General features: G+C 45.4%; 1 protein-coding gene and 1 long non-coding RNA gene across 3 annotated transcripts in view; one reads left to right on the top strand and one right to left on the bottom strand.

Annotated features, from left to right (window-relative positions):
• Positions 1-211: 211 nt before the first annotated feature.
• Positions 212-24,526, bottom strand: part of FLI1 (Fli-1 proto-oncogene, ETS transcription factor) — a 115,132-nt gene continuing 90,817 nt past the window's right edge. The window contains exons 6-9 of the mRNA XM_047747313.1: positions 7,154-7,219; positions 5,208-5,267; positions 3,357-3,404; positions 212-2,223 (exon numbers count right to left, since the gene is read on the bottom strand). Coding sequence (XP_047603269.1) covers positions 1,694-2,223; positions 3,357-3,404; positions 5,208-5,267; positions 7,154-7,219 — 704 coding nt within the window. The 3' untranslated portion in view covers positions 212-1,693. The remainder of the gene's footprint in view (positions 2,224-3,356; positions 3,405-5,207; positions 5,268-7,153; positions 7,220-24,526) is intronic.
• On the top strand, positions 2,154-20,072 carry LOC125110246 (uncharacterized). Of its 2 annotated transcripts, none has more exons than XR_007130533.1 (3): positions 2,154-2,318; positions 16,530-17,076; positions 19,656-20,072. It is a non-coding gene; the product is annotated as an uncharacterized LOC125110246 (long non-coding RNA). The 2 variants fall into 2 exon arrangements; XR_007130532.1 differs by having other exon boundaries at positions 16,527-17,076.

Below are 24,526 nucleotides of genomic sequence, written 5' to 3'. Positions count from 1 at the left end.
TCAGTACTGTACATCTTACAGTCCTGTTTCTCTGGAAAATAGTGACTAATACAAACAACAACAAAAACCACACCGATTTTGTACTTTCTGCTTTCTGGCAGTAGGTACATATGAAAAAGCCTTTACAGTGCAAGAGTTTCAATTGGGAACTTCCCCTGGGAAAACCCTTTGACCTGATCAGGGGTAAATAAGACGACGATGTTCTCAGTTCTGAGAGAAGAAGGCACAATTTATTTAGTCAAATTATTTTACAACATAGTCTTCATTGACAGTTGTCAGCTTAACACTTAATATAGTTTTTAAAAAGTCAATGATTACCTGCAAAATTATATATATTTTAATATCTAAAAATATATATTGCATATATGGGGCAGGAAAATCCCTCGTATCCACAAGGGAAAGTTTGCTTGTTCTTTTCAAAGTTGTGATTATTGCATTATGGTTATTTACAAATATTTCCAAAGCATTAACGATTTGAGTGGACCACCTTTACCTCCTTGTGCACGCCCGTTAAATACTGCATGGTGCTTCTCTTTCTAGTAAAGTCAGTGACTCAAATGTCCTGTTTTCTTTTTAGCAATAGTCACATTATGCTTTTTAAAAACCAGCTATAAAAACGTACAAACAGCCCAAATGTACAGATTGACAAAAGATGTACAAATTATATTTAAAAAAATAACGACTGATTTGATAGTAAAATTGTCTTTGTGACCGAGGTCAACTCGTTTATTTATTCTTTTACTTTTTTTTACTTTTTTTAATTATCTATTTTTAATACTGTGAGATATAGGAAAATAACTCTGCATAATTTATACAGTAAGTTGCCTTCTGATTGGTTGACCCTGGACTGGTGGTCGGACAAACGCACAGCGCTTGCGAATCTGCTTGTGTTCAGAAATCCCTACGACTTTTCAAAGTTCTGGGACCCACTGTCATTACTTAAAAAAAAGAAAAAAAAATTATTTAATTCTCTGTCTTTCAGTAATGTCTGCATTTGCATTAACATTTCTTAAGTTCATATCTTGACTATTTCCAGAGAGGATGGTCAGCCTAGCACATACTGCCCACTGGGAGGGATTTTGCAATGCCCACGGCTTCTTAAATACACATACACATGTTCTTTCTTTTAAATTCCAGTTGGGTGAAAACTTCACTGGCCTTACAACCAAGGTTCCAGTTGCCATCCACTGAATCAGGTCCTCCTGCAATAAGGTTATAAGCTTCCTGCCTCTATTTTCTCTCAGTCTCCAGCCAGAGCATTAACTGGTTAAGTCCATGATTTTTTTTTATCATACTGAACCCTACAAGATCCATGATGAGACCCGTGTGTTGATAAGAAACTGCTTTGGTCATAAAAATATAAAGAAAATGTACAGTTTCTTTCTTAGAACCATAATACAACCATTCCAGTAATCGAAATATTCAACTCAGAAGAGGATAGCAGATTGAGATTCCAAACTGGTGTACTGGCCCAGAAAATCAGCCATCTCTTTGTTCAAGGTAGAGGAAGCGGAAGTTACCAACATTAAAAAAAAAGGATTGTTTTTAAACAACAAACGTTCTATCCAACAAGAAAGAACATCCAGTTTTGTTTTTCTCTTCAAAGCCACGTATGTCCTTTGGAGTCCAAAGTATCCCAGGAAGTGTGAGGAACGGGGGGGCTTCAGGTAGAAGACCACCAATGATTAAGCTTCTAGTAGTAGCTGCCTAAGTGTGAGGGCACGTGGGTGTTGGGATGGCGGGGGACATTGGGGTTGGGGTAAATCCCACCTGTGGGGGAGGTCCAGTATTGTGACGCTGCTCCGAAGAAGCTAGAAGACGTGACTGGCATGGAGGTCGGGTGGGGAGGGACAAAGTTCACCTTCTGTTGATGGGCGTGGTAGGAGGGCATGTAGGAGATGTCGGAAGGGTACTTGTACATGGACGACTCCGTGGGATGTGGCTGCAGAGCCTGCGCGATGCCGTGGAAGTCAAATTTGTAGGCATACCTCTTGCCGTGCACTTTGGTCATAATGTTTTTATCATAGTAGTATCTGAGGGCCCGGCTCAGCTTGTCATAATTCATGTTGGGCTTGCTTTTCCGCTCTCCCCAGCGCCGGGCCACCTCATCGGGGTCCGTCATTTTGAACTCCCCGTTGGTCCCCTCCCAGGTGATACAGCTGGCGTTGGCGCTGTCCGAGAGAAGCTCGAGGAGGAACTGCCACAGCTGGATCTGCCCGCTTCCTGCGGGCGGTGAGGCAAACAGGAGAAGACAGAGCAGCTCAGTCTGGGCAAGTCAGAGTCTGATTCCCTAAGACGCCGGGATACTCTCACGCTTCGTAAGAAACCCTTTATTTCCCATCACGTTCAGAATCTACTGCTTCTGGCAGCCCCGTAGCTGGATGATTTGGGGCACACCGCTTCCCACCCCTTTGGGCAAGATTTTTGAATCTCTTCTAGAAAGATTTGCATCCCTGTCTAGTTTTGACCTACTCATGAAGTCCCCCCAAATGTTCCTTGTCGGTGTAAAAGGGAGCGGGGTCAGAAGACCACAGCTGGTCACAGGGAGAAGGGGTGGCCCAGGTGTCAGGCTGAAGGCACCTGGGATGTTCCTTAGCAGAGCCCCAGTGCTTGGGTCTCAGCTCTAAGTCTGACAGAGAAGAACTTGGGCAGAGAGAAAAATAAGAGGAGAGTCAGCTGCGTGTCTCCTTCCCGCCCCCAAGACCCCAAAACAGGAATGGCAGGCACCAAAGAATGGGCCTGCAGACACAGGCAAGAGCAGTTCCCTGGGGTGGAAGGTGTGGGGTTCACTACCACAAAGGGCCAGTTAGCTCACATGCTTGGTGGTCTTGGTCTAGAATTCATTTGAGAGCTATTTTTAATAATGAACCCTTAAACCACATTGTCAGATTTCCTTTATCTGCAACTTTTCAGGGACACGCCTCTTTCACAAGGCTCTCAGATAACTGCAACCATTTCTAAAGTCAAGAATAAAACACCTTTGGACCATCTATTCACGTGTGACTTCCATGAGGACCATAACTGAGAACTCACTGGAATTGCTCCCCCATTCTCCCCTGTCTTTCCCTACAAAATTTTCGACCTGTGCTATTACAAATCTAAACTTCCATGCAGATAGGCAGTGCTCATACGCTTGTTTTCCAGAAGGAGCCTCAGCTAATGGACGTACCTACCACCTAATAACAAGCTCCAGACTCTCACTTGTACACCAGAGAAGTAGATGTTGACTATTTCAAGGGAAAGAGCACGTGTTACTTCTTAGTCAGGTCTCTGAACTTAGGACAGTGGTCTCTGTGACCTCACAGAGCTATGGAACATTCCGGAAAGAAAAACCTTGCAGGCCAAAGTAAACTCACCGGGGTTAGCTAGGCGACTGCTGGTCGGGCCCAGGATCTGATATGGATCTGAGGAAGCAAAAAAGGAAATTAGCTTCCTTATTATTAAAAATATAAAACCAACAGCATTAATAATAAGAATACCCCTGGGGTTTATACTTTTGTTTCAATATCATAGAAAAAACTGGTTTCAGAAAGCTTTATTGCTTTTATGTGCAAACCTCAAAGATCTGGAGCAGTTGTGGTTTTCATTCCTATGATTACAGAAACATAGAATACAAGAAGCATCATTTTTTTTTCATATTCAATGTCTAAAATTTGTAGATAACACTTTCAGTGGCTAAAACAGAATCATGAAACCATTTGGAAAGATGCTGGCTAATATTCACTCATCATGACTGAAGTGAAGGACACCTTTTGAAATGGGTTTAAAGAAAGGTCTAATGATTCCTGGTCTTTACAGCTCCGTACACATGTGCCTGGAAATCAGGCAGCCTGGGTTCTAGCCCCAGTTACGTTACAAACTAAATAACTCATTGGGACAATCTCTTCTCTCTACTACCAAATCCTACCTCATTTGCTTGGAAATGGCAGCAGTAGCCAGAATTTGTATTTTAGCAATAAAATGACTGTTCTACCTCAGTCTCTGTAAAACTTACATGATTATTTAATTATAAAAAGAATCTTTGCAATGTTGTTTACATCGGGTCAGTCTTTTTTTTCAGGTCAGGAAGTCATGGTACACAGTTGGATCATGACTCGGCCAGGTGGCCATATGTTTGATACAGTTTACTATTTTTGCACTTGTCGTTGCAATTTTTAAAAATTGGCATGATTTGGGGATTTCTGCTTACAACCATGAATTAACTTGAAAAGCCCTCAAGGCTACTGAGCTTATCCTCCGGCGTCCACATATCCACACAGTACAACAACTGAAACATTTTTGGCAGGTAATGTCTAATTTTGCTGTCGTTGGGAATTCTTTAAATGCACTATGTCAAATCCCGTTTGGCTTGTGTGTTTCACTCAGGACATTCTTTCTCAAGCTTCTCAATGACATGTAGGTCCATTCTCTATTGCTCTGCCTTCGATAGAAATGGAACACAATGTTTCTTTGTCTTAAAGCCAATGGCTTGTCCAGAACTTAATCTCAGCTGTGTCACACAGAGAAGACCACAGCTGTCTTCAGAAACAAGAAGGACAGAACAGGAGGAAGGCTTTCCAGAGGGCAAACCAGAAAGCTGGGTGGCAGTTACAACAAGGTGGATTTTGGTTCCAAGAGTGGAAATGAGCCTAGTGAGATAGTGAACTCCTCATTGCTATAAATATTCAAGGAGAGGTAAGGTAATCATAAGACAGATGTCACAGAAGGATGTGATAGATCTAGTATCACGCCAATACCAAGAGTTTCCAATTCCATGGTTTGAAAAGCTCCCCTGCCTAACTGGTTAAGTAGACCCATCACGGATGGGAGTAGTTTTAGAAGAAAGGTTTTATGGCGCCTAAAAGGTTTGGATAGCATCTCTGGAGTCTGTGGATTAGAGCTCTAGTTTTCTCATAAGCCAGCTGTGTGGCTTTTGGCAAATTACTTTCCCTCTCTGGGCCTTAGTTTCTTTATCTTACAAAATGAGGCATTGGAACATTTCATCTTTACTTTTGTTTTTACCTCCAATATGTAACAAATCTTAACCCGGTTCTAGTGCCTGCTACTTTTTATTCACAGAGCTCTTACAGGGAGTCAAGTAGGGATCCTTTATGAAAGAGAAGAATGAGGACACATACTGTGTATTGATTCAGTCCCCCTCAGCTGACCACATGGGATCAACAGGGGCATAAAGAGCAAAGGAGGGATTACGCATCCCAGACAGGTACCTGGTTGGGGCCGTTGTTCAGTATTCTTGCTCATTGCTTGTGCTCCTGCAAGTGGGGGACCTGAGGGGGGAAAGAGATAAGGTGAGTGGGGCCACTCTCCATGAGGGAAGAGAAAGGCCCTTGTTAAAAGCCCTCCACAAGGTGCTTCCTCATTCATTTGCTCATTCACCCACTCTCTACTCACTCACTTATTCATTTTATCAAATAAATATTTATCTAGAGGGGCACCTGGGTGGCTCAGTCAGCTGAACATCCAACTCTGGGTTTCAGCTGAGGTCATGATCTCAGGGTCATTAGATCGAGCCCCGGGTCAGGCTCCACACTCAGTGAGGAGTCTGCTTGAAAGATTCTCTCTCTCCTGCTCCTTCCCCCACTTGCTTGCTCTCTCTCTCTCTCTCTCTAAAATAAATAAATAAATCCTATAAATCTTATAAATAGTTGTCCAGAATTTACTAGTGCTGGCAGTGTTCTTGGTGCTAGAGTTTCAGCAATGAACCAGCGGTTCTGGTAGGACTTACATTCTCACGAGGAGACAATGAGGAACCACAACAAACATACAGCACAGCAGGCCTAATGGTGTTGCTGCTGTGGACTGCATTTTTAAGTAGGACATTTCGAGGTTCTCAATGGGATGGTGACATGTGAGGGAATGTCACCTGCTTGTCGTGTTTCCATGTTTTGTGAGTTCCCCTCGTGGAACCTCTCACATCCAGCCTTTCTGCTCCCATCATAGCTTCTCCATCCTGCACCTAAGGCGGCTTCTCACACAGTTTATGGTTTATGTATCCTTACCATTCCCCTCTCCTCCCACTGGTCCATCATACATTTAGCTAGTTTCATTTCCCCAAACCATTTCACCCCACCATCCAAACAACTTTGTGAGTCCTCACCGACTAAAGAATGAAGGTCTACCTTCACAGCAGCCTTTGTACCCCTTCCTTACCTTTCCAGACTGCTTTCCTTTTGTGCATCTGAAACTCCAAGAACCTGGAGTCCTCCCTAACCCTCAGACATGTCAACCCTGACACCGTTCCCCGGCCCCCCACTTCTCTCGGGAGGCTCTGTATTCCCCATCTCTGCAGGGCCAAACCCTGCCTCTCCTTCAAAAGCCAGCTCAAATGCTGCTAGGTCCTCAGGCTCTCCTAGATACTTCCCAGATGAAAAGAGCTGTGTGTGTGTGTAACCTCTCTCCCCAGCTTGACAGACTGGTCTAGGTCTGATTCATCTTTGTGGACCTGAGAGTGCCAAGTCCTAGGCACAGAGTAGACAAATAAGGAATACATAGTATGGAAAGGGATCCCAGTTATTGCTTGAGCATCAATTTGTCATCACAACCTTCTTGAAAGAAGGCTCTTCATCACCCATGTGCTGCTGGACACTTTGCTTCCTACAAATAGCAAGGTTCATACATTCTGGTTAGGAGTGCATAGTCATTCTCTTTCTATATTCCCTTAATGGGAGATTTGGGGTCAGACTTGAACACAAATTGATGTGTCAGACCCCCACCATTGCCTCCTAGGACCGTCCTCCATCCCAGCCCCTCACGAACCGAGGTCCAGGGAGGTTGGTATGATTAAGCTTCAACACTCAGAGGAGGAAAGTCGTGAACGACCATTATCATGACAGAAATGGCTAGATCCAAATCCAGCGACCTTCCATTCATACAGAAAATCCAGTCTTGAGAAGCCTTCTAGCTTCAAAAATGCGAAAACCAAATGCAATGCAAAAAAACCCCGAAAGGTCTGAATGAAAATCCCACATCACCTTTCAAGGAACAAGTATCACTGGTAGGCCCTACCCTGGCAGTTAACTTTGATATCCTCTGCACCGGCAAGACAACAAATGCTCACTCCTGCTCTGTTCTAGCTCATGACCCTGTTTTTCACCCATGTTTATAGAAAAAAAACTGTTTTTTTCCTCCAAATGATAGCGTGTCATTTACTTACTTTTGTTGAGGCCAGAATTCATGTTATTGCCCCATCCTCCTCTCCTCACTGAGTCATAAGAAGGGTCTAATGAAAAACAACAAGTAGAGGTACATCAGCATCTCCAGCTTTTCAGAAAGGTGCCATCCGATTCTCTTTTAGTGATCAAGAGAAGTTTGATTTAGTCAGCCATGACATCTTAGGCATGACTAAGTTCCAAAAGTGTACTCTCCTCCTGGGCTACGGGTGGGAAGGAACATTAACATTCATCAGAAGTTGGAATGAACGGGAAGATTCTTGAATTTGAAGTCAGAGGACTGGTTCAAGTTCCGTCCCTTGCCACTATTTGTTGTGGGACCTTGGATGAATAACTTCCCTGAGCTTCAATATTCTTGACTATGGACATAAAAATTTACACCATTTTTCCCCCTTATGGAGTTGCAGTAATGCTGTGAACTGAATGTTTGTGTGTTGTCCCCCCTTTCCGCCCCCAAATTCACATGTTGCTATCTCACCCCAGACGTGATGTGATGGTGTTAGAAGATGCAGCCTTTGGGAGGTAATTAGGTTATGAAGGTGGAGCTCAGGGGCAGGGGATCAGTGGCCTTATCAGAAGAGGTGGTAGAGCTAGCCTGCCCTCTTCCTGCCATGTGAGGGTAGAGCGAGAAGTCAGCAGTCTGATCCAGAAGAGAGTTCTCCTCAGAGCCCCACATGTTGGCACCCTGATCTTGGACTTCTGGGCCTGGAGAAGGTGTGATAAATGTCTTTCATTTCTAAGCCACCCAGTCTATGCTACTTTGTTGCAGTGGACTGGCTAAGATAGGCAATAATCCGACGAGATAACATCCGTGAGACAACTTCCCAAGTTTTCTACAAATATAAATGAATATAGTTTAGAAAGAAAAAAGAAGTCTGCAGTTGTGTAGCAAAGTCCTTTAAGCAGCTCTGAAGAGATGGGCTAGATCCAGATTAAAGACTCCATGGGAAGAATGTCTCAAGCTACCAGGCTCATGATGGCAGCCGACTCCGGCCCCTTGCTTCAGCACACTGGTATTTCAGACGCACAAGCACATTCCAGGCTCTCCATGCTCTTCCAGGGAGAGTGCGAGGGCTGGGCCTGACTACCACAGAGAAAGGAAGAAGGCCAGAGGTGTGGCTGGAAAGGGGGCAGGAACGAGAAGCAAGCGCATGGAGAGAGGCTTCCCACCTGGAAATGCCTACGAGCTTGCTTTCATATTGCCCTGGAGAACCTTCCACTGAACTTGCTGCCTCTTTGGGACCCCAAGCTCTTTCTTGAAAGAGTCCACGTGCCTCCATAACCATGTTCAGGAATTGCCTAACTAACTGGCTGGAAACTTCTTCTTTTTCCTTCTCATGGTGTGAGTCCCGTTGGGACACGAAGCAGGAATAGCAGAAAAGTTGAGGGATACAGAATTGTGACTTTCAAAGTCTTTCCATGAACAACAAAGAAACCATAAAAACCATCCGAACAAACGGAGTATGAACCTCATCAAACAGCAGCTTGACAGGGTGGAAGGCAACCCATCCCCCGCCCCCCCCTCCCCCAGCCATTCGGATCCTCTCCAACAAATTAGAATAAACTCTGCGGGAGATGGATGGGCCCATCCCATTGCTTGTTCTCATTGATTCTGGCTAAGAAGATCCGAGAGACAGGGATGGTTTTCTTGTGGAAAAATCCACGTGCGGACGCACATTCCTCCCAGCTCTGGAAAAGCCAGTTCACTTTTTAAATTACCATCTGTAGCAACTGGCATGAAAAGCAAAACAGAAAGCGAGGGGGATGAGGATGGGAAGGGAGGTCAGAGAAGGGGACAAAAGAGACACAAAGCTCCACGCATTTAAGTCCTCTGTTTTAGTTGGCTTCCACCCCCCCCCCCAATTCTCCTGCAAATAGATTCCTACTTTTGCTTAAAAATAAAGCAAAACAAGCACAAACACAAATCCCAGCTTGTTTAAGGGCCTGGAGCAAGGGGAGGGCTCTCATGAACATTTTCTGGGATGTCTTGTAGGGATCTGTAGAGCGTGTCTGATGCTGGTATAAGCAAAATGGAAGGCAAGATTCCTCAAGATTTCTCTTTGGGGGCAGGGGTGGGGAGCAAATGCTATTTAGGCCTTCAGTAATTTATAGTTGGGCCTGGAACAACACTGTTGAGTGCGTGGGTCCACTTACACGTGGATCGTGTATGGTACAGTACTATAATCTCTTTTTCTTATGATTTCCTTACTAATATTTTCTGTTCTCTAGCTTATTTTATTATAAGAATATGGCATTTAATATGTCTACCATAGAAAATATGTGTTAGATGACTGCATATGTTATTGGTAAGGCTTCTAGTCAACAGTAGACTATTAATAGTTAATTTTTGAACAGTCAAGAGTTAGACACTGATATTCAACAGGGCAGAGTGTTGGCACCCCGACCTCCATGTTGTTACCCCTAACCTCCATATCGTTCAAGGGTCAACCGTAATTGGGAGTGACTTCTGCACTGTGTTCCGTGCTTGGCCGGAGACTGGACGGGAAGGGATATGAAAATGTTCCCTGCCCCTACGTTTAAATATGAGAAGATGAGCAAGACTGTGGGGGAAATAGGGCCATGTACCAAAGGAGTGGTGTGGTACTAAGGTCCACTGGAGGTTAAGGAGGGAGAGGTGAGTGTATCTGGGGACATCAGCCTTCAGTGGGATCCCTTTGGGGAGGAGAGAGTGAGTAACAAAGGCAGGCACAAAGCAGAAGTATCTGGGGAACAGCCGTGGGTGTCATGAGCACATGACAGAGGTAGAGGGAAGGGAGGGGAGAGAGGGGTGGAAATGAGGGCCAAGGTCATGTTCAAGGCCATGGTGATGGCAGCTAGGCAAGCACAGTGGCCTTGGGTGCAGGGAATGGACACCAAGAGAGATTATGGGCATCAGCATGACCACACAAGGGTGTGGTGGAGAACGGAGCTTGTGAGGTTGTGTCGGATGGATCGGAGCACCCGGGGAAGGAGGCGATTCTCGTAGGAACAGAACAGAAAGTGGGAAAGAAAGTGACAAGTTCATGCCAAAGGAAAAAAACAAATCAGTCGTTCCAGGAACCGGTATGTGTCATCTGCAGTTCTGACTTGACATATGATTTACTGCATTGATAAAATCTCTGGCTCCAAGTTTACTTGGTGTTTTTTGGTCGATCGCTATTCTACCAAAGGCTTCCATCCTGTCTGAAAGCTCTATTCTATCCATTCCGAGGACTAAACTATGGCCATGGCTGTATCGACTGATCAACTTCTCCTCCTATTCTTTTCCAGCAGTTCCAGGAACAGACCTAGCACACAAAGGTTACAGAATGAGTGGATGTATTCCCTCTAACCAACGAGGGTGGGTGACTGCTGGATTCTCCTCTAACTCCGAGGGGTCCCATCCTGGTTTGAAGTTGATGCCTTATCAGAGAAGTGTTTGGTGGCCCCATCTTTCCTGCCACACCTTGAGGCCTGTGGAGGGCTGCTGTGGGACGCAATTCTCCCACTAGCCTACCTCGGGGGAAAGCCTGGCTGAGAAGACTTTCAAAGTCCTACCCAACCCCTGAGTCCTCTAGTAGGTAAAAAAGGGAAGTGACAGAAACGGAGATGCTACCAGCAATCAGTCTAAACTATGTCCTCACTGCACACATGACAGAGGAATAAGGAGCAAAGGTCATGTCTTCAGCTGGTATCTTTAGCCAATGGTCCCTGAGGAGCGTGTGAACTCAGAGCCACATGGACCACAAGATCCCTTTCTTTTCTGTTTTTTCATTCCCATCTACCTACACAGAAAATCACACTCCAGGTAACTGGGTCCACAAAGGACACCATGGGTCTGTTTACTGAGGAGTTTAACAAATGCACTCCATGGGCACTGGGGCTCACGGGGACAGCTGCTACATGTAACATTTCAGTGAAGACCAGTGTTTTGGGAGTAAGTCCTATGGCAAAGACAAAGCATGATGCTGGAGAAGACCAAGGCCAAGAACCAAGGTCTGGCCCTCAGCCTCAGAGAGCTGAAGAACCAGGGTAGCCTTGCGGATAAAATGAGATAGCCAAGCAAATGCCTGGCCCAGTGAGAGCACAGACTCAGCCTCGGTACATGCTGTCAAGTAATATTATTATTGACATCATTATTATGCACCTAAAAAATGATTAGCCCCAGAGACATGGATTTGCTAGCCCTACCAAATACATGTTCATTTCCCCTCCCATCCTTCCGACTCCCTTGCTACGCTGTACTTATTTGTCTACTTTACCACCAAATTTAATCACTAACTCATGGTCGTTTCTTATAGTCTGCATCTCCTACCCGAATGCCAGTTCTGCAAGAGTAGCAGTCTTTCTTCCATTCCCTGGTATAACCAAGCACCTAGAACAGTGCCCCTCACATAGCAGGGGCACGATAATTATTTGTTGAATGAATGAACAGACGGCCAATATTTTGTTCTTGCTAAGTATACCCACTTCCTCTTATTGTTCACTATTTTACTAGTTGAACAGAATTCAAGGCCCCTCCCCTGACTTCTCCCCACTGAAGTCTCCTAGGTGTTTTAAGACTAGGTGATGAGGTGTATAGGCCATATTCATTCTGGATGCCCTTGAGACACGATGAACAACAATGCACATAGGCTAAAACCTAGTCCCCATAGTGAAGTCAAGGAATGGACATCACACATTAAGAGAAAACTTAGCAGCGTGGCAGTTCCCGTCCCAGACAGACAAACAGATATATGTCTATATCCCCGATGGAAAAGCCTGGACCTGGGAGTTAACCCAGCGGCTCACATTTCTGCACCAACACCAGCCCTCCTGGGGCCTGATGCCTGGGTACGTCAGAGGCCCTACTGCCGGTCGGCACAGGTAGAGTTCTCTGATGGCCTGAGTCCGGTCCACGCAGCCGCCCGAGTATGCACCGATCCCCCCACCCCCACCCCACAGCCCCCCAGTATGGTGCATGCTTCTGCTTTCTGAGAAATGTCTTCTGAAAAGACAAGCTTAAGGTAGCAGCAGAGAGGACAAGTTTCAAAAAAGTGACCGTTAAGGACCAGAAAACCAGTTGATGATCTTCTATGTGGTGGCAGATGGCTTTATCGGCAGAAAAATCACTCTGACTCTGACAAGCTGTCTTTTCACTTTGGTGAGCTGACCCTCCCTGGCTTTATAGAATATTAAGATGACACATCTCATTGTGACTACTTCTCAGAGAAGTCGCCCAAAGGGCTCCAGCTGGAGTCCATGGTTTCCAAGAGAGGCTCATTCTGGAGAATCTGGGCACTGCTGGGCATTGTAGATAATTCAGCCTCACATATGTAATGGCCTAAATAGTATCTAGTATCACCATTATGTGATGCTAAACGTGGCTGAATCAGACACAGAATGGCCTCTCAGTACAGAACTATGAACATGGAGATTTTTTTTTTTTTTTTTTCTGAAAAGTTCCTGTTGGAAGGAGAAAGTTCTTTCTGGAAATGACCTTCTCATAGATATCCACACAGTGTTAACTCAGTTTCTGTGTGAAGCTTTTAAACGGGTTCTAGAAATCTGGCCAACTGACTCAGGAAAGAAAGCTTCTTTCTGCTCTGACACCCACGGTTGGCTATGTGCAGGCCTCATGTCCCAGTGAACACGCAGCTCTCTACTTTGTCATGACCTCACTGGGGGCCAGCACACAAACGCCTCTCTCTTGATCCCTTACAACACAGGCCATGCTCTCAATTACTTGGTGGAAAAAAGATGAATTTTCCCTGAACCTTCTCATCGAATTTCTGGTCGCTGCTGAAAGAGCTGGCAGCACCTAACCATGTTTATCCTTGGAAAGCCCAGCTTCTGAATGTAGACCTTTCAGCTGAAGAATGGACAAGGCTGCTCATGCTCAGTCAGATCCAGACTTCCTCTCTGGAAAGCGGGAGGATACCACAGGAGACCCAGAGCCCTGAACTGCCCAAGAGAGGGTCCAGCCCACCTGGAGGAAATTACATCTCCTAGCCGCTCACAGGGAAGAACGTAGGGGAGCGGCCTTGTTTGTTGCCGGTAGATGTTTGGGCCAGACGAACCTCCAAAGCCCCTTCTCCCTCTGAGGTCCTGGTCTTCTGGCAGGCCCAGTCTCTGAGGAGAAGGTCCTACTGGCCAACAACCTGACTCACACTGCTTTCCTCTGGGCTTCTCTTTGTGTTGCCTGTGACGCTGGCAACCCATTCAACCCGTGAAAGCCTGCTCTGCTTCCTGAACCTTCCTGGCCCCCACCACGGGCCAGCTTCTTGTCGCCACCATCTCCTCTACAATGCTTGCCAGTGACTAAGCCAGCTATCTGAACTTCCGTCCTGGCCTCCCACTTCAGAAGCATAGGCACCTAGCACCTGAGCAGCAGCCGTTTGGGGGGGGGGGGGGGCAGGACACCCCTGGGGGAGGTGTCTTTTCTCTGTGTGAGACCCTGGGCTTTCTCCAGCAGCTATGTCATGGTGGGTAGAGTCACGGAGCCCTGGGTTCAGACCCCAGCTCTGTCATCTACTCTGCTGAGTGACCTTGGCCAAATCATTGCTCTGTCGAACCTCAGGTTCTCCCTCTCTATAAGAGCGGAAAACAAATGCTTTAGAGGACAGCCTGGAGGAGTAATTCCATGTGTGATGAGCAGCAACTTCCAAATCTACACCGTAGACCTGTCGTTTATTCTCTCTTCCTGACATCTCTCAACTGTTTCTCTTGGTAAGTCAAGGTTAAAAAGTTCATCGAGGAGGGCCTTGAAAAGGGAGAGAAGCCACCAAAGGGAAGAAATGGTTCCACTGCTATGCTCCTGAATCAGTGATCTCCCATGGAAATCACGTGTGGCCCACTTTCCACAGGAGAAGTGGGTTGGCTGGGCCTTGGTTTGAGAGACCTGGCCCTGGAAGACAGTGGGGGCAGTGGCCGCAGGCTGCCTGCAGTAGAGTGGGCTCGGGTAGTAAGAGTCCAGCATCCACCTGACTGCCAGCTCCCCCAGTCCCTGCCTACCTGGCCCCAATGCTCAGAGCTGTGTCCCCTCACCTCATTTCAACTCATGCTATAGGGGCAGGCCAGCCTTCACCTCGGTAGTATCTTATGTTCCAAAGAGCAGCAGAGGATCTTGGCTTCCACTGAGACTCGGGAGGAGGGAAATATCTAGGGAAGGCTTTCCTCAAACTTGGAACTCACAGAAAAAAAAAACATCCTGGATCAGATTTCCTTTGCTCAAGGATCTTGTCCTGGAATCCAAACAGCCCCTCAGCCTCAGCACCAGCCCCGCTGTGTGGAGTATAATGGAGGTACTGTTTAAGATTATTATATGTGCGAAGGGGGGAAAAAAAGGCATATGAGAAAAATGCTTGAAAAAAATGGATGGTTTTTAAATATGAAAAGTTTGGAAGGGTGAGTGGCCCATTTGCCAGGCACAACCTTGCCACAGTCACGCAAGGCTCCCCGCTGAGCCCGGACCCTTCCTTCACTTTGTATCTCCCAGGGGCTCTGTGTCTGAACGACACCAAAGTCTAAATGACCTATTTATTTTGATAAGGCCTCAAAGTGGGATTTTGGGGCCAGCCTTATGTGGAAAAGCAATTCATACTGACTAGATTAATTGGGTGTTTGCCCAAATTCCCCTCCTCATTGGGCCATGTAGACACAACTAAAGTGCAGTCTTTTTGGTCAAATCCACCTCAGGTTTAAAAGGATTCCAAGTAGGGAAAAGAAACTCGAAAGTTCACTTAAGTAACAGGGCTTGAGGAAAAAGGAGAGGTGGTCTTGTGTTCGACCCCCTCTGCTCCCCAATCTGAACGGCCACCCCCAACACCTTCACAGTGAGGTTGTCCTCACTTGTTCTGGCCACAAGGGGTACCATCCTGTGTCTGCTCCACAAATCAGCTTTTGCATCCTCTTCTTTTCAAGGTCTACAGGTCAAGGCTCCCTGGTGATAGTCTGATGTTTATTGCCCTGCCCTATTCTTCTTCTTGTATAGTTCTCTGTGCACATATCTTGTTTGCTTGATGATGATCTTTTGAAAGACAGGGACTGTGGTGTCTTAATCACCTTTCTTTCCCTCGCCCAACTCAAGATTCTTCCCCTCCCCAACACTAGCTTATTGGACTTAATCAATATCTCTGATCCCATGGTACATTCATTCAGCCACATTTTATTGAACGTCTACTATCAATCCAGATACCGCTCTATGCGCTGGGAACACAATGATGGCTAGATGAACATTCCTGCTCTGTGGGACCTACATTCAAAACAAACAGTAAACTACATTGTATATGAGAAGGTGGTGAGAACCACGGGAAAAGAGAAGACACTGAAAGCAGGGCAGGCAGTACTGGGATGGGGAGGGCCTCACCAAAAATATCTAATTGGAGCACAGACTTGACCAGTCTAATGGTGTGAGAACAGATCTCTCCCTAGCACCACATTTTCTCGAGAGGAATGACCGCTGGCTCACCCTACATTGATCTGAAAGCGCTCCTGGAAAGTCGATGCCCTTTTATTAGCTCTTTCTTTAGTGAGAATTACTAGAAGTTGGAAGACAACAAAATAAGTGAAAAAAAACCCGATAGTATCTTTTTGGCTTTTTGGGGTGAGGACAGTAAGAGGTTAGATGAGTCTAGTCTAGTAAAGGGTTCCCCAGTTTCTGCAGACTTAGAATCAGGCTAACCGGCAACCCTGAGGTCTTTCCCTCACACTGATTTAGGGTTGCCATTCAGATCAAGAAACTTAAAATCCCAACACTGCCCTATGATCTGCCTGTTGAGCTGCATCAGAAATGCAGGAAAGGGCAATTCTCTGGGGTCAGCGTGGGAAGAATGGACAGGTCAGATCGTCATGAAGGAATACTCCATCTTTGTGGCCTGGTAGGTAAGCATGAAATGCTTCCATTCCTGAGTCCTGCATCCACACGACAAAAATACAGCAGTTTTAAAGAAAAAGAACCGCCAATCCTTGGTAGGTGGAATGCGATCTCATTTATATAACAGAATCAGAGGCTTCTTTTCAGACTGGAAGAGACCTCAGACATTATCTAAACCAGACATGCAAATTAGCACAGGCCTGGAGGCCCAGAGCCTGAGAGAAAGCATATGTGGCCATATAAGAATTTTAATAGAAATTGAAAGTATGACTCATAGCATAAAAACTGCCATTCTCTAAACTCCTCTAGGATATTGGGCAGGGCTGATAATTATTTTATAGGCAGGCCAAAGACTTTTTAAGCTCAAAGATTTTTCAAAATTACACCAAGAATGATTTTCATCTCTTTGGAAGAGTGATACCCAGATCTTACCAAGCATAATATAGTTGCTTGTGGTGTTCGTAAGGGTACCTAAAGACTTTCATTAGAAGGAATTCCGTAATTTCTCTTTAATCTCTTCCAAGCAGGGAAACAGCTCATTGCAACGGGAAGAATTCAGGATTGGGGTTCAGAACTCATTGATTTGCTTCCCATCTCTGCTGGTTACCAGCGGCATGAATTAAGGCAAATCACTTAATCTGTCTGAATCTCAGTTAATCTATCTGGAAAAGGTAGGTACCTGGGTGGGGGAAGGGATGATTCTAAATTTAAGAGTTTGGAAAACCAAATGACTCCTTTAGTGCCCGCAGGGTTCTACTGAAGAGAAATGAGATCATGAATGTGAAAATGCTTCATATACTCCACAGAGTGTCCTATAGAATTATAGCTGCTCCCTTGTTCGAGTTTAATTCATTGGAAATAGGAAGTTAATCTTTCTTGTGTCCACCAGAGCCAATTTCTTTTGGTTCTTTCTTTTAGTGAAGCAGAAGGATTCGGTAAATATTTAATTAAAGTGTCAAAGACTAAAATTTTTTTCCCCAGTGAATCCATCAACCATCAGTGGTTATTCACGGAACATCTACAGGGCTGGGAAAAAAAGGATGCAGGATGAAACTCACAATTAAAGACTACAAGGTAACCTTGTAATTAGGTCATTAGGTTCATAGATATCTTGTGAATGTGGTGGGGATTTGAGAAGAGATTGTAGTCTTTGCAAGTAATGAAGAAATATCTTAAAGGCAGGACTTGAATTGGCTTTTTATTTTTTTTTTAAAGATTTTATTTATTTATTTGACAGAGAGATCACAAGCAGGCAGAGAGGCAGGCAGAGAGAGGAGGAAGCAGGCTCCCTGCAGATGCGGGGCTCGATCCCAGGACTATGAGATCATGACCTGAGCCGAAGGCAGCGGCTTAACCCACTGAGCCACCCAGGCGCCCCTTGAATTGGCTTTTTAAAGGTATGTTATATTTTGTTAGACAAAGTAATAATCCCGCTTAATTACCACTTTTTCTTTAGAGTGTGGCTTACACGAGAATTTGAATTTTATCAAAGAGGCATGTTTAAACTTTTTCTTGATCCTCCCAGGTGGGAGCTCACAGATCCCTGAGATGAGAGAGTCAAAGCCCACATGAGTCCTGGTTAGTGTTTTTAACTACAGTATTTCTTCCTCAAAGACTTGATGTTCTTCAAAAGGATAACTCATGAGAAATAAGTCCTTTATTTTCTTAGATAGGGGCTTCCCTAAAAAGAGTAAGTTGTTAACATTTATAAAAAGAACCTGGTTAAAGTTTTTATATTAAAATAACAAATGATACTATCAATGCCTTGGTTTTTCACCAAACCTCTACACCTTTATCTGGAAGGAGAGAAGCTTCTCTCTCTTTCTCCAGATAGAGGGATAAATAGATTAGATAGATAGATAGGTAGGTAGATGATAGAATCTGGTTTATAAATATGAGATTAAGCAAGCTTCTTTCAAATACTTTCTAGTATTTGGAAATACTGGAAATACCACCCCCTCAAACAGCCTCCCTGTATGATTTCTTTATCAGTATATTTTGCAAAACAAATGCATTTGGAACATTGTGTGTTGAGGTGGCCACCAACAGACCCCCTGGAGCCCTTGTGGACCTAGGATTTTCTTTCCCAAGTACTTTGGGACCTCACTACTCAAAACAGCCAAAAGAGGTCACTTCTAGCTTCTATTACAAACCAAGACCACATGGCAATAGAAATGGAGTTACATCAACCCAGGCCAATTTCACTTTGAGTCTTAGCTCTGTTATCTGGAATGGGATGAAATGTCTGAGTCAAAGTGAAATTTGGTAGAGATGAGAGGCCTGAAATGGTAATAGTCAAGAATCTGGAGATGAATTGGAAATTCAAAACTCAAATGACCCACTTAGTAAGTGTGAAATGCTACTGGGAAACTAGCATTAACAGTGGTGAGAGCTGCACCCCACCCCTCCCCCCAGCTCTGTCATGAGAGGACTCTCCCTGGTGGGCGGGGTGGATCCTGTCTGGCTGAAGGATTGGAAGTGTACTCTCTAGGTCAAGTGGCTTTCAAATACCTTTCTCACAGCCTTACCCCATCCCCCACCCCCCACCTCCTAGGCTTACTTAAAGCCATTTTCTCCTATTAAAATGCAGCAGAGCTCATCCATTCATTGTCATCATCATTAATGTTGCAGGACAAGCTGGAGCCTAGCGGGTTCTGGATTTCTCCAGGAGCACCCCAGAGCAGGTTCAATAAACATAAAGACATAAAGACAAAAGACATGCCCAAAGAGGGCAGGAAGGCCAAAGTTGGGGGAACACGTAAGCAGCCAGGAACAGGACTAGGGGCCTGAATGTCTTCCGGCAGAGGGACAGGATGAGGCCAACACTGTGGTGGCAGAAAGGGTGACCATGCCAAGCAAGGAAGGCACATTTCTTCTTTCAGTATTCAAATAAAGCTCCAGCTCTCCAGGGTGGGGGTGGTGTGCGGGGACAAGAGGTCAGAAACATTGGACAGCACTTATTCTAAGAATGCAAATCTCAACTCCGACTTCCTCGTGGGCTCCTTCGCCCAGCACGGGCACACAGGCTTGGAGGAGGCTGTGGGCTCCTGTGTGGTCTGGGGTGGCTGGAGCGTCCTGGCATGCATCTTCAAAACCCTCACAACCCTCTTTCTTTCTCCTCCTTGAGCACCGTGGGTCCATGAAGCTTACAGAGACAATGAGCTTACCCGTTGCAACATGAGGGACACTTCACAACTAGTTTGTGGATAGGTGGGTAGGTGGATGGTGGATAGGTGTCTATCCACCTTCGTTGTAAAAATTAAGTTTTCAAAACAGAAGAGCATAGGGGAAGGGAAGGAAAGATAAAAGAAGATGAAATCAGAGAGGGAGACAAACCATAAGAGACTCTTAACCATAGGACACAAACTAAGGATTGCTACGGGGGAGGAGGGTGGGAGATGGAGAAACTAGGGGGATGGGTAAAAAGGAGGGCACGTGATGTCATGAGCACCGGGTGTGCTATGCAACTGATGAATCACTGAACTCTACCTCCGAAACTAATAATACACTACGTGCTAATTAACTGAATTTAAATTTTAAAAAAGATAAATTTAAAAAAATTAAGTTTACTGCAATCCTCATTGGCTGACAGAGTGTTACTCAGTTTAACTCCCTTTTCTAAATCTCTTCTTTTTTCCCTTTATTCTTTTAAGTGTCTTATGGAACACAGAAGAATGGGTGATATCATGTAAACGATAAGGCACGATAATGAAGAGGTCGACCGTGAAACCACCTCACATGCTTCTGGAAACACAAACGCTGAGTACATCAGTCAGGTCCCTGATTTTTTCAGACCTTAGCTGGAATCGATGAGTCTCCTCACATCCTCTCAGCAGCTAGGTGACATCAGCTGCCTGGAAGAAGTGGGCCCTTCCGTGGGGTCATGTATGGACTAGAAGAAGCAACTGTGGACACTTGTCCCTGCCAGGCGGGCGGTACCTGCTGGGCTCCCTACCAGCTTTGTGATGTGGGGCTAGCCTCTCTGTGCCCCAGTTTTCTCAGATGTGAGGTGAGAAATAACAACAGTGCCAACTAAATAAAGTTACTATGAGGTGTAAATGGGAAGCAAATAGAAAGTTCTTGGCGTGTGTCTGCTCTCAGTAAGGAAAGAAGGTTGAAGTGAGCAGGAGGCCCATTTCCCCTGCAATATTACCTTTCCTTGGCTTGGCGCTCCTCTACTCTCTTTGCAAAGGAACATATAGCCAGAGGGCCCAGCTCTGAAGGGCCCCCAAGGGGAGTTTGAGTTAATTAAAAAAACTCCCAAGGGGAGTTTGAGTTGATAAAAAATGGGCCAAAAGGGTGAAGGGGAGCTATCATCTCCTGACTGGACTCTGCTTCCGGTAAGTTCTTTCCTCTCTTCACAGCTTCCGAGGATTCGCCTTGGGGTCAAGCACAGGGGAAATGGGAAGCAAGGTAGAAAGAAAAGGCAAGTTCCACGCCCCCTCTGCAGCCAGTGAAGCCAAAATATCGCTCTCATATTGGGAAACACCACAAACCATTAGCTGAACGGTAAGCTCTTGGAGAATAATTTGAGGCACTTCGCCTATAATTCTCACCCATCGTCCCAGTGGCCTTGTCGGAGACGCAGTCCCCACCTCCGAGATGTTCCAAGTCTTGCAAGAGAAAAGACTACTATGACAGAATCTGTTGAGGGCTAAATTGGGAAAACAGTGGGACCAAGCAAAGCACTATGGGAATAGGGGGATGACCAGACTGAGGAGATATCGTCTGACCCAGGCCTCAAGGGGCGAGGCACATTTCTTCATTAAATATTCAAATACAGCATGGCAGGTGTGGGGTTCTGGGAAGATTTCAGAATGTGACTTTCTAGGACACAGGCTGCACTGGGGGTGTGACAGGGGAGAAAGGGTGTGTGCCACTGGGCAAGGCTGTCACATCCCTGCACCCCGAAGCAGACTAGACTGTTCTGGAACTTATGTCTGTGGATCCTGCCTAGTGGAACCTGGACAAACTACACACACACACACACACACACACAAAGGCTGACTTTTGCCTCACAATTCCACTGTGCTGTGGTGGCAAAGTCAACTGATCAGAGTAAGTGGGGGAGACAAGACTGAGAAGCACCTGCGTGGAACTCTAGACGGTCACTCTAGTCGTGTGTGTCTGCCCCGGGAACCCTGGGGGGTTCATGGTTGACACCATGCACCTCTGAACTCTCTCCTGCAGGGAAATGTCTGGTGGTCGCTTTCTTTAAAATAATCAATCAATCAAACAAACAGACACCGAGGAGAATGATCATGGGAAGATATCTTTGCTTGACTACATTTAAAAAAATATCCTCAAAGGAATAAAACATATACAATTTGAATTATTCCTGAGACAGAGAAACTCCTTCAAATAAGGGAATGCAATCTTTAACTACAACTAAAGGACAAAAAGAAATGTCCCAACAAAATTCCCCTGTACCTGCCTCCCACAAAGCAAGGGCACAATACTGAAAGTCGTTGGCCTCGTTATTCTGGAACAGATTTACACTTGTCTTAGGAAACGGGCTAAGTGTTTCCAATAATTTAGAGAAAGCATGTCCTAGTCGCTGTGTGTAACCCACACATGTGTGATAACAGTACACGGAGCACACCCACGGAAAAAAACAACAGTGCTTTTACTTAAGAGAAAGGAAGGATAATGGTTACTTAGAAAGTGTCCCAGACAAGCTGTCAAATTGAATTCAGAGAGCTGGAGTCTGACTCCGGGACAGGGCTGGCTGGCTAAATTCCCTTGGGATTGGGGTTTCCTGCCTGCTACAGTTTGGAGACAACCATTCTTTGTTTCCCAGCTCGCTCGCTCGCTCTCTCTTTCAATCTCTCTCCCCTGAACACACACACACACATATACATACACACACAAAAACATGCAGCTCTCCAAAGAGGGTCAGATCGAAAGCAGACAAAACATTAACTCTGGAATTTCAAAGAAAAACAGTTAAAAAAAATAATAAAATGGAGAGAGCGAGCTACTGTCTATTCTAGAATCATAAATCTTGCCTTTGGACCACAGAAACAGCTCTCTCTCTCTCTCTCTCTCTCTCACACACACACACACACACACACACACACACCCATTCAGCAATCACCCCGGCTTTGCTAAAAATGGATTAGGGGTATTTCATCATAAAGAAAAAACACAGAATGACAAAGTTCTTAACAGGCCCTCCTGTGAGGCCTTAATACCCTCAAATTTTTAAGTGTATGTTAGTTGACATAGACAGAGCCTGAGGAACCATATAACCTGCTACATAAGAGAGGTCTTTACTCCCTAAAAATAACAGGACATTACCTCACAGTATTACAGGCCTTTTCCTATGGGTACACATGTTCCAGACCCATCCCCCATGTGCTACCCTATACAGGGCCTGCCCACGCCAAACACCACGCTCATCCTCCCCTCCTACAGAGACCCCACTCAGGATGCTGCCCAAAGCCCACCGTCCCCCAAATGCTGAACTCGAATCCATGTCACCTTCACACACCGCGCATCGCCTTAGGAACACATATTCTGAACCCATCTCTGCTTTTCCCCCCCATCAAAACAAAGTTTCTCGAGGCAGCTTTGAAATTATGGAAAATTCTGGAGGTATAGAAAAGCAGAGCGAAAAGTCTACGGAACCCCGGAGGGCCCTTTATCCTGCTTTAACAAGCATGGACTCATGGCCAATCTCATTTCAGCTCCACTCCACCTACTCCTCCTCCCCAGCTCCCATTAATCTGAAGCATATTGGGATATGGGGCTCTGGGTTCCTTTGCGGAGCTTCCTGGCCCACAGGGAGACACCCCACTGGACTCCGTCTTTCAGTTTCATGTAAGCCACCAAGAGGCCACACAGGGCTTCCCACCCCCCATAACCCTGTCATACGCTGAGGCCTTGGTGCTTCCCCAAGCCATGCTCATATCTCCCAGAGAAGCTCACCTGGGCCCCAACCTCCAGTCCCAGCCTGAACCCCTCTGGCCCCCGGCACTGCAGCCCCCACACGTACATGACAGAGCCAGTAGCACTGACCAGCGTCTTTGGGGTCGACTCTCTTCCCCTTGTCTCCGAATCTACTCCCAGGACTGCCATAATGCATATCTCCAGAGGCCTCTCATCTTTCGCTCCAACCTCTAAAACTCCATCATAAAGGACACCCCCAAAAGGATGTAAATGCAGGGGGAATGGCAAGATTTAGCGTTATATACTCACCCATACTCCAATATACAGTATTTAAGGACTTACTGGCCTTATCTGTAGTATCTCTAATTCTTAGCCCCTTGATGGTAGGTGCTGCTTGGACACCATATTTCTGGGACTCAGCCTCATGTCCCAAACATGATAGGTCCTTAATGAATGAAGATGTGATCGAATAGGGTAGAGGAAGGCGTGAATCACAGAATTTTGGTCCATTCTTACGGTCCTGAGTGACTTCAAACTCTGCCACTTGCCACTCCCTCCCTGTGTGGTCTTGGCTGGAACCAGTCTTCTCTGGCCTCACATCTCTTCTGTCCCATGAAAGTGGGGCGAGGGGTGGTGGTGTAGGGCACACAGTGTTAGCATTGAACTATTTTTCATCTCTCCATTATTCTCAGAGAACTTCTTGGAAGTAGCATGTATTTTTCCAGTGGATTATATGCAATTTCATTTTATTTTATTCCACATGCATCTCCTTAATAAGATTTTGAGCAGCTTGGCTGTCTCATTGATGGTATCACCATGCCATAGGATATGGTGCTTCTCAGCCTTCGGCACAGTGTCAGAAACGGTCAACCCTCAAAACTATTCTAATTCTTTTGCAATAATAATACTAATTACTATAATTCATGGAGCACTTATTGGTATATCAGATACCATGCTAAGTGATTGGTGAGTACTGTCCCAGCCCTGACAGGACACTAAAATGGTCCTCACTTTTATACACAGGGAAACTAATGCATCAAAAGTAAGTGACTTATCCAGGGTCATACACCTAAGTACATATGTATAAGTATGTATAAGTATGTATGTATACTATATAAGTACGTATGTATAAGTATGTATGTATAAGTGTAAGTATAAGGGTATAAGTAAGTGACTTATACACGGGGAAACTAATACATCAAAACTAAGTGACTTATCCAGGGTCTGAGTCCAGAGCTTGAGTTTCTAATCAAGATGTGATAATGTTAAAATAAGAGACGAATACTTGTCTTGGGTAAATTCGGAGCACGAATCAAATAATTTAATTAGTTTACATTTAAAATACCGTTAGATGCTTGAACTAAATAATGCCAGGAGGATGATGTGAGAAACAGTGTGGTGGGAGGAAAGAACCCAGAGACCTAGGTGTGAGCCCCACTCTGTCCTGGGACCTGGGGGACTTCCCAGGAAGCCTGTAATCTCTCTGGGCCTTGTTTTCATTATCTACAGAATGGGAATAATAATAATACCAGCCCTGCTGCCTCCCGGTGATGTTGTGAGGCGCATAGGAGATAATGTGTGTGCAAATGCTGGGTGAACAATGAAGGGCTTCAGAAAGGGGCAGTATGTGTGT

Source organism: Lutra lutra, chromosome 10, assembly GCF_902655055.1.
Source record: "Lutra lutra chromosome 10, mLutLut1.2, whole genome shotgun sequence".
Lineage (NCBI taxonomy): Eukaryota > Metazoa > Chordata > Mammalia > Carnivora > Mustelidae > Lutra > Lutra lutra.
The sequence above is the reverse complement of the archived record's forward strand: the minus strand, read 5'-3'. Positions and strand labels throughout refer to the sequence as shown.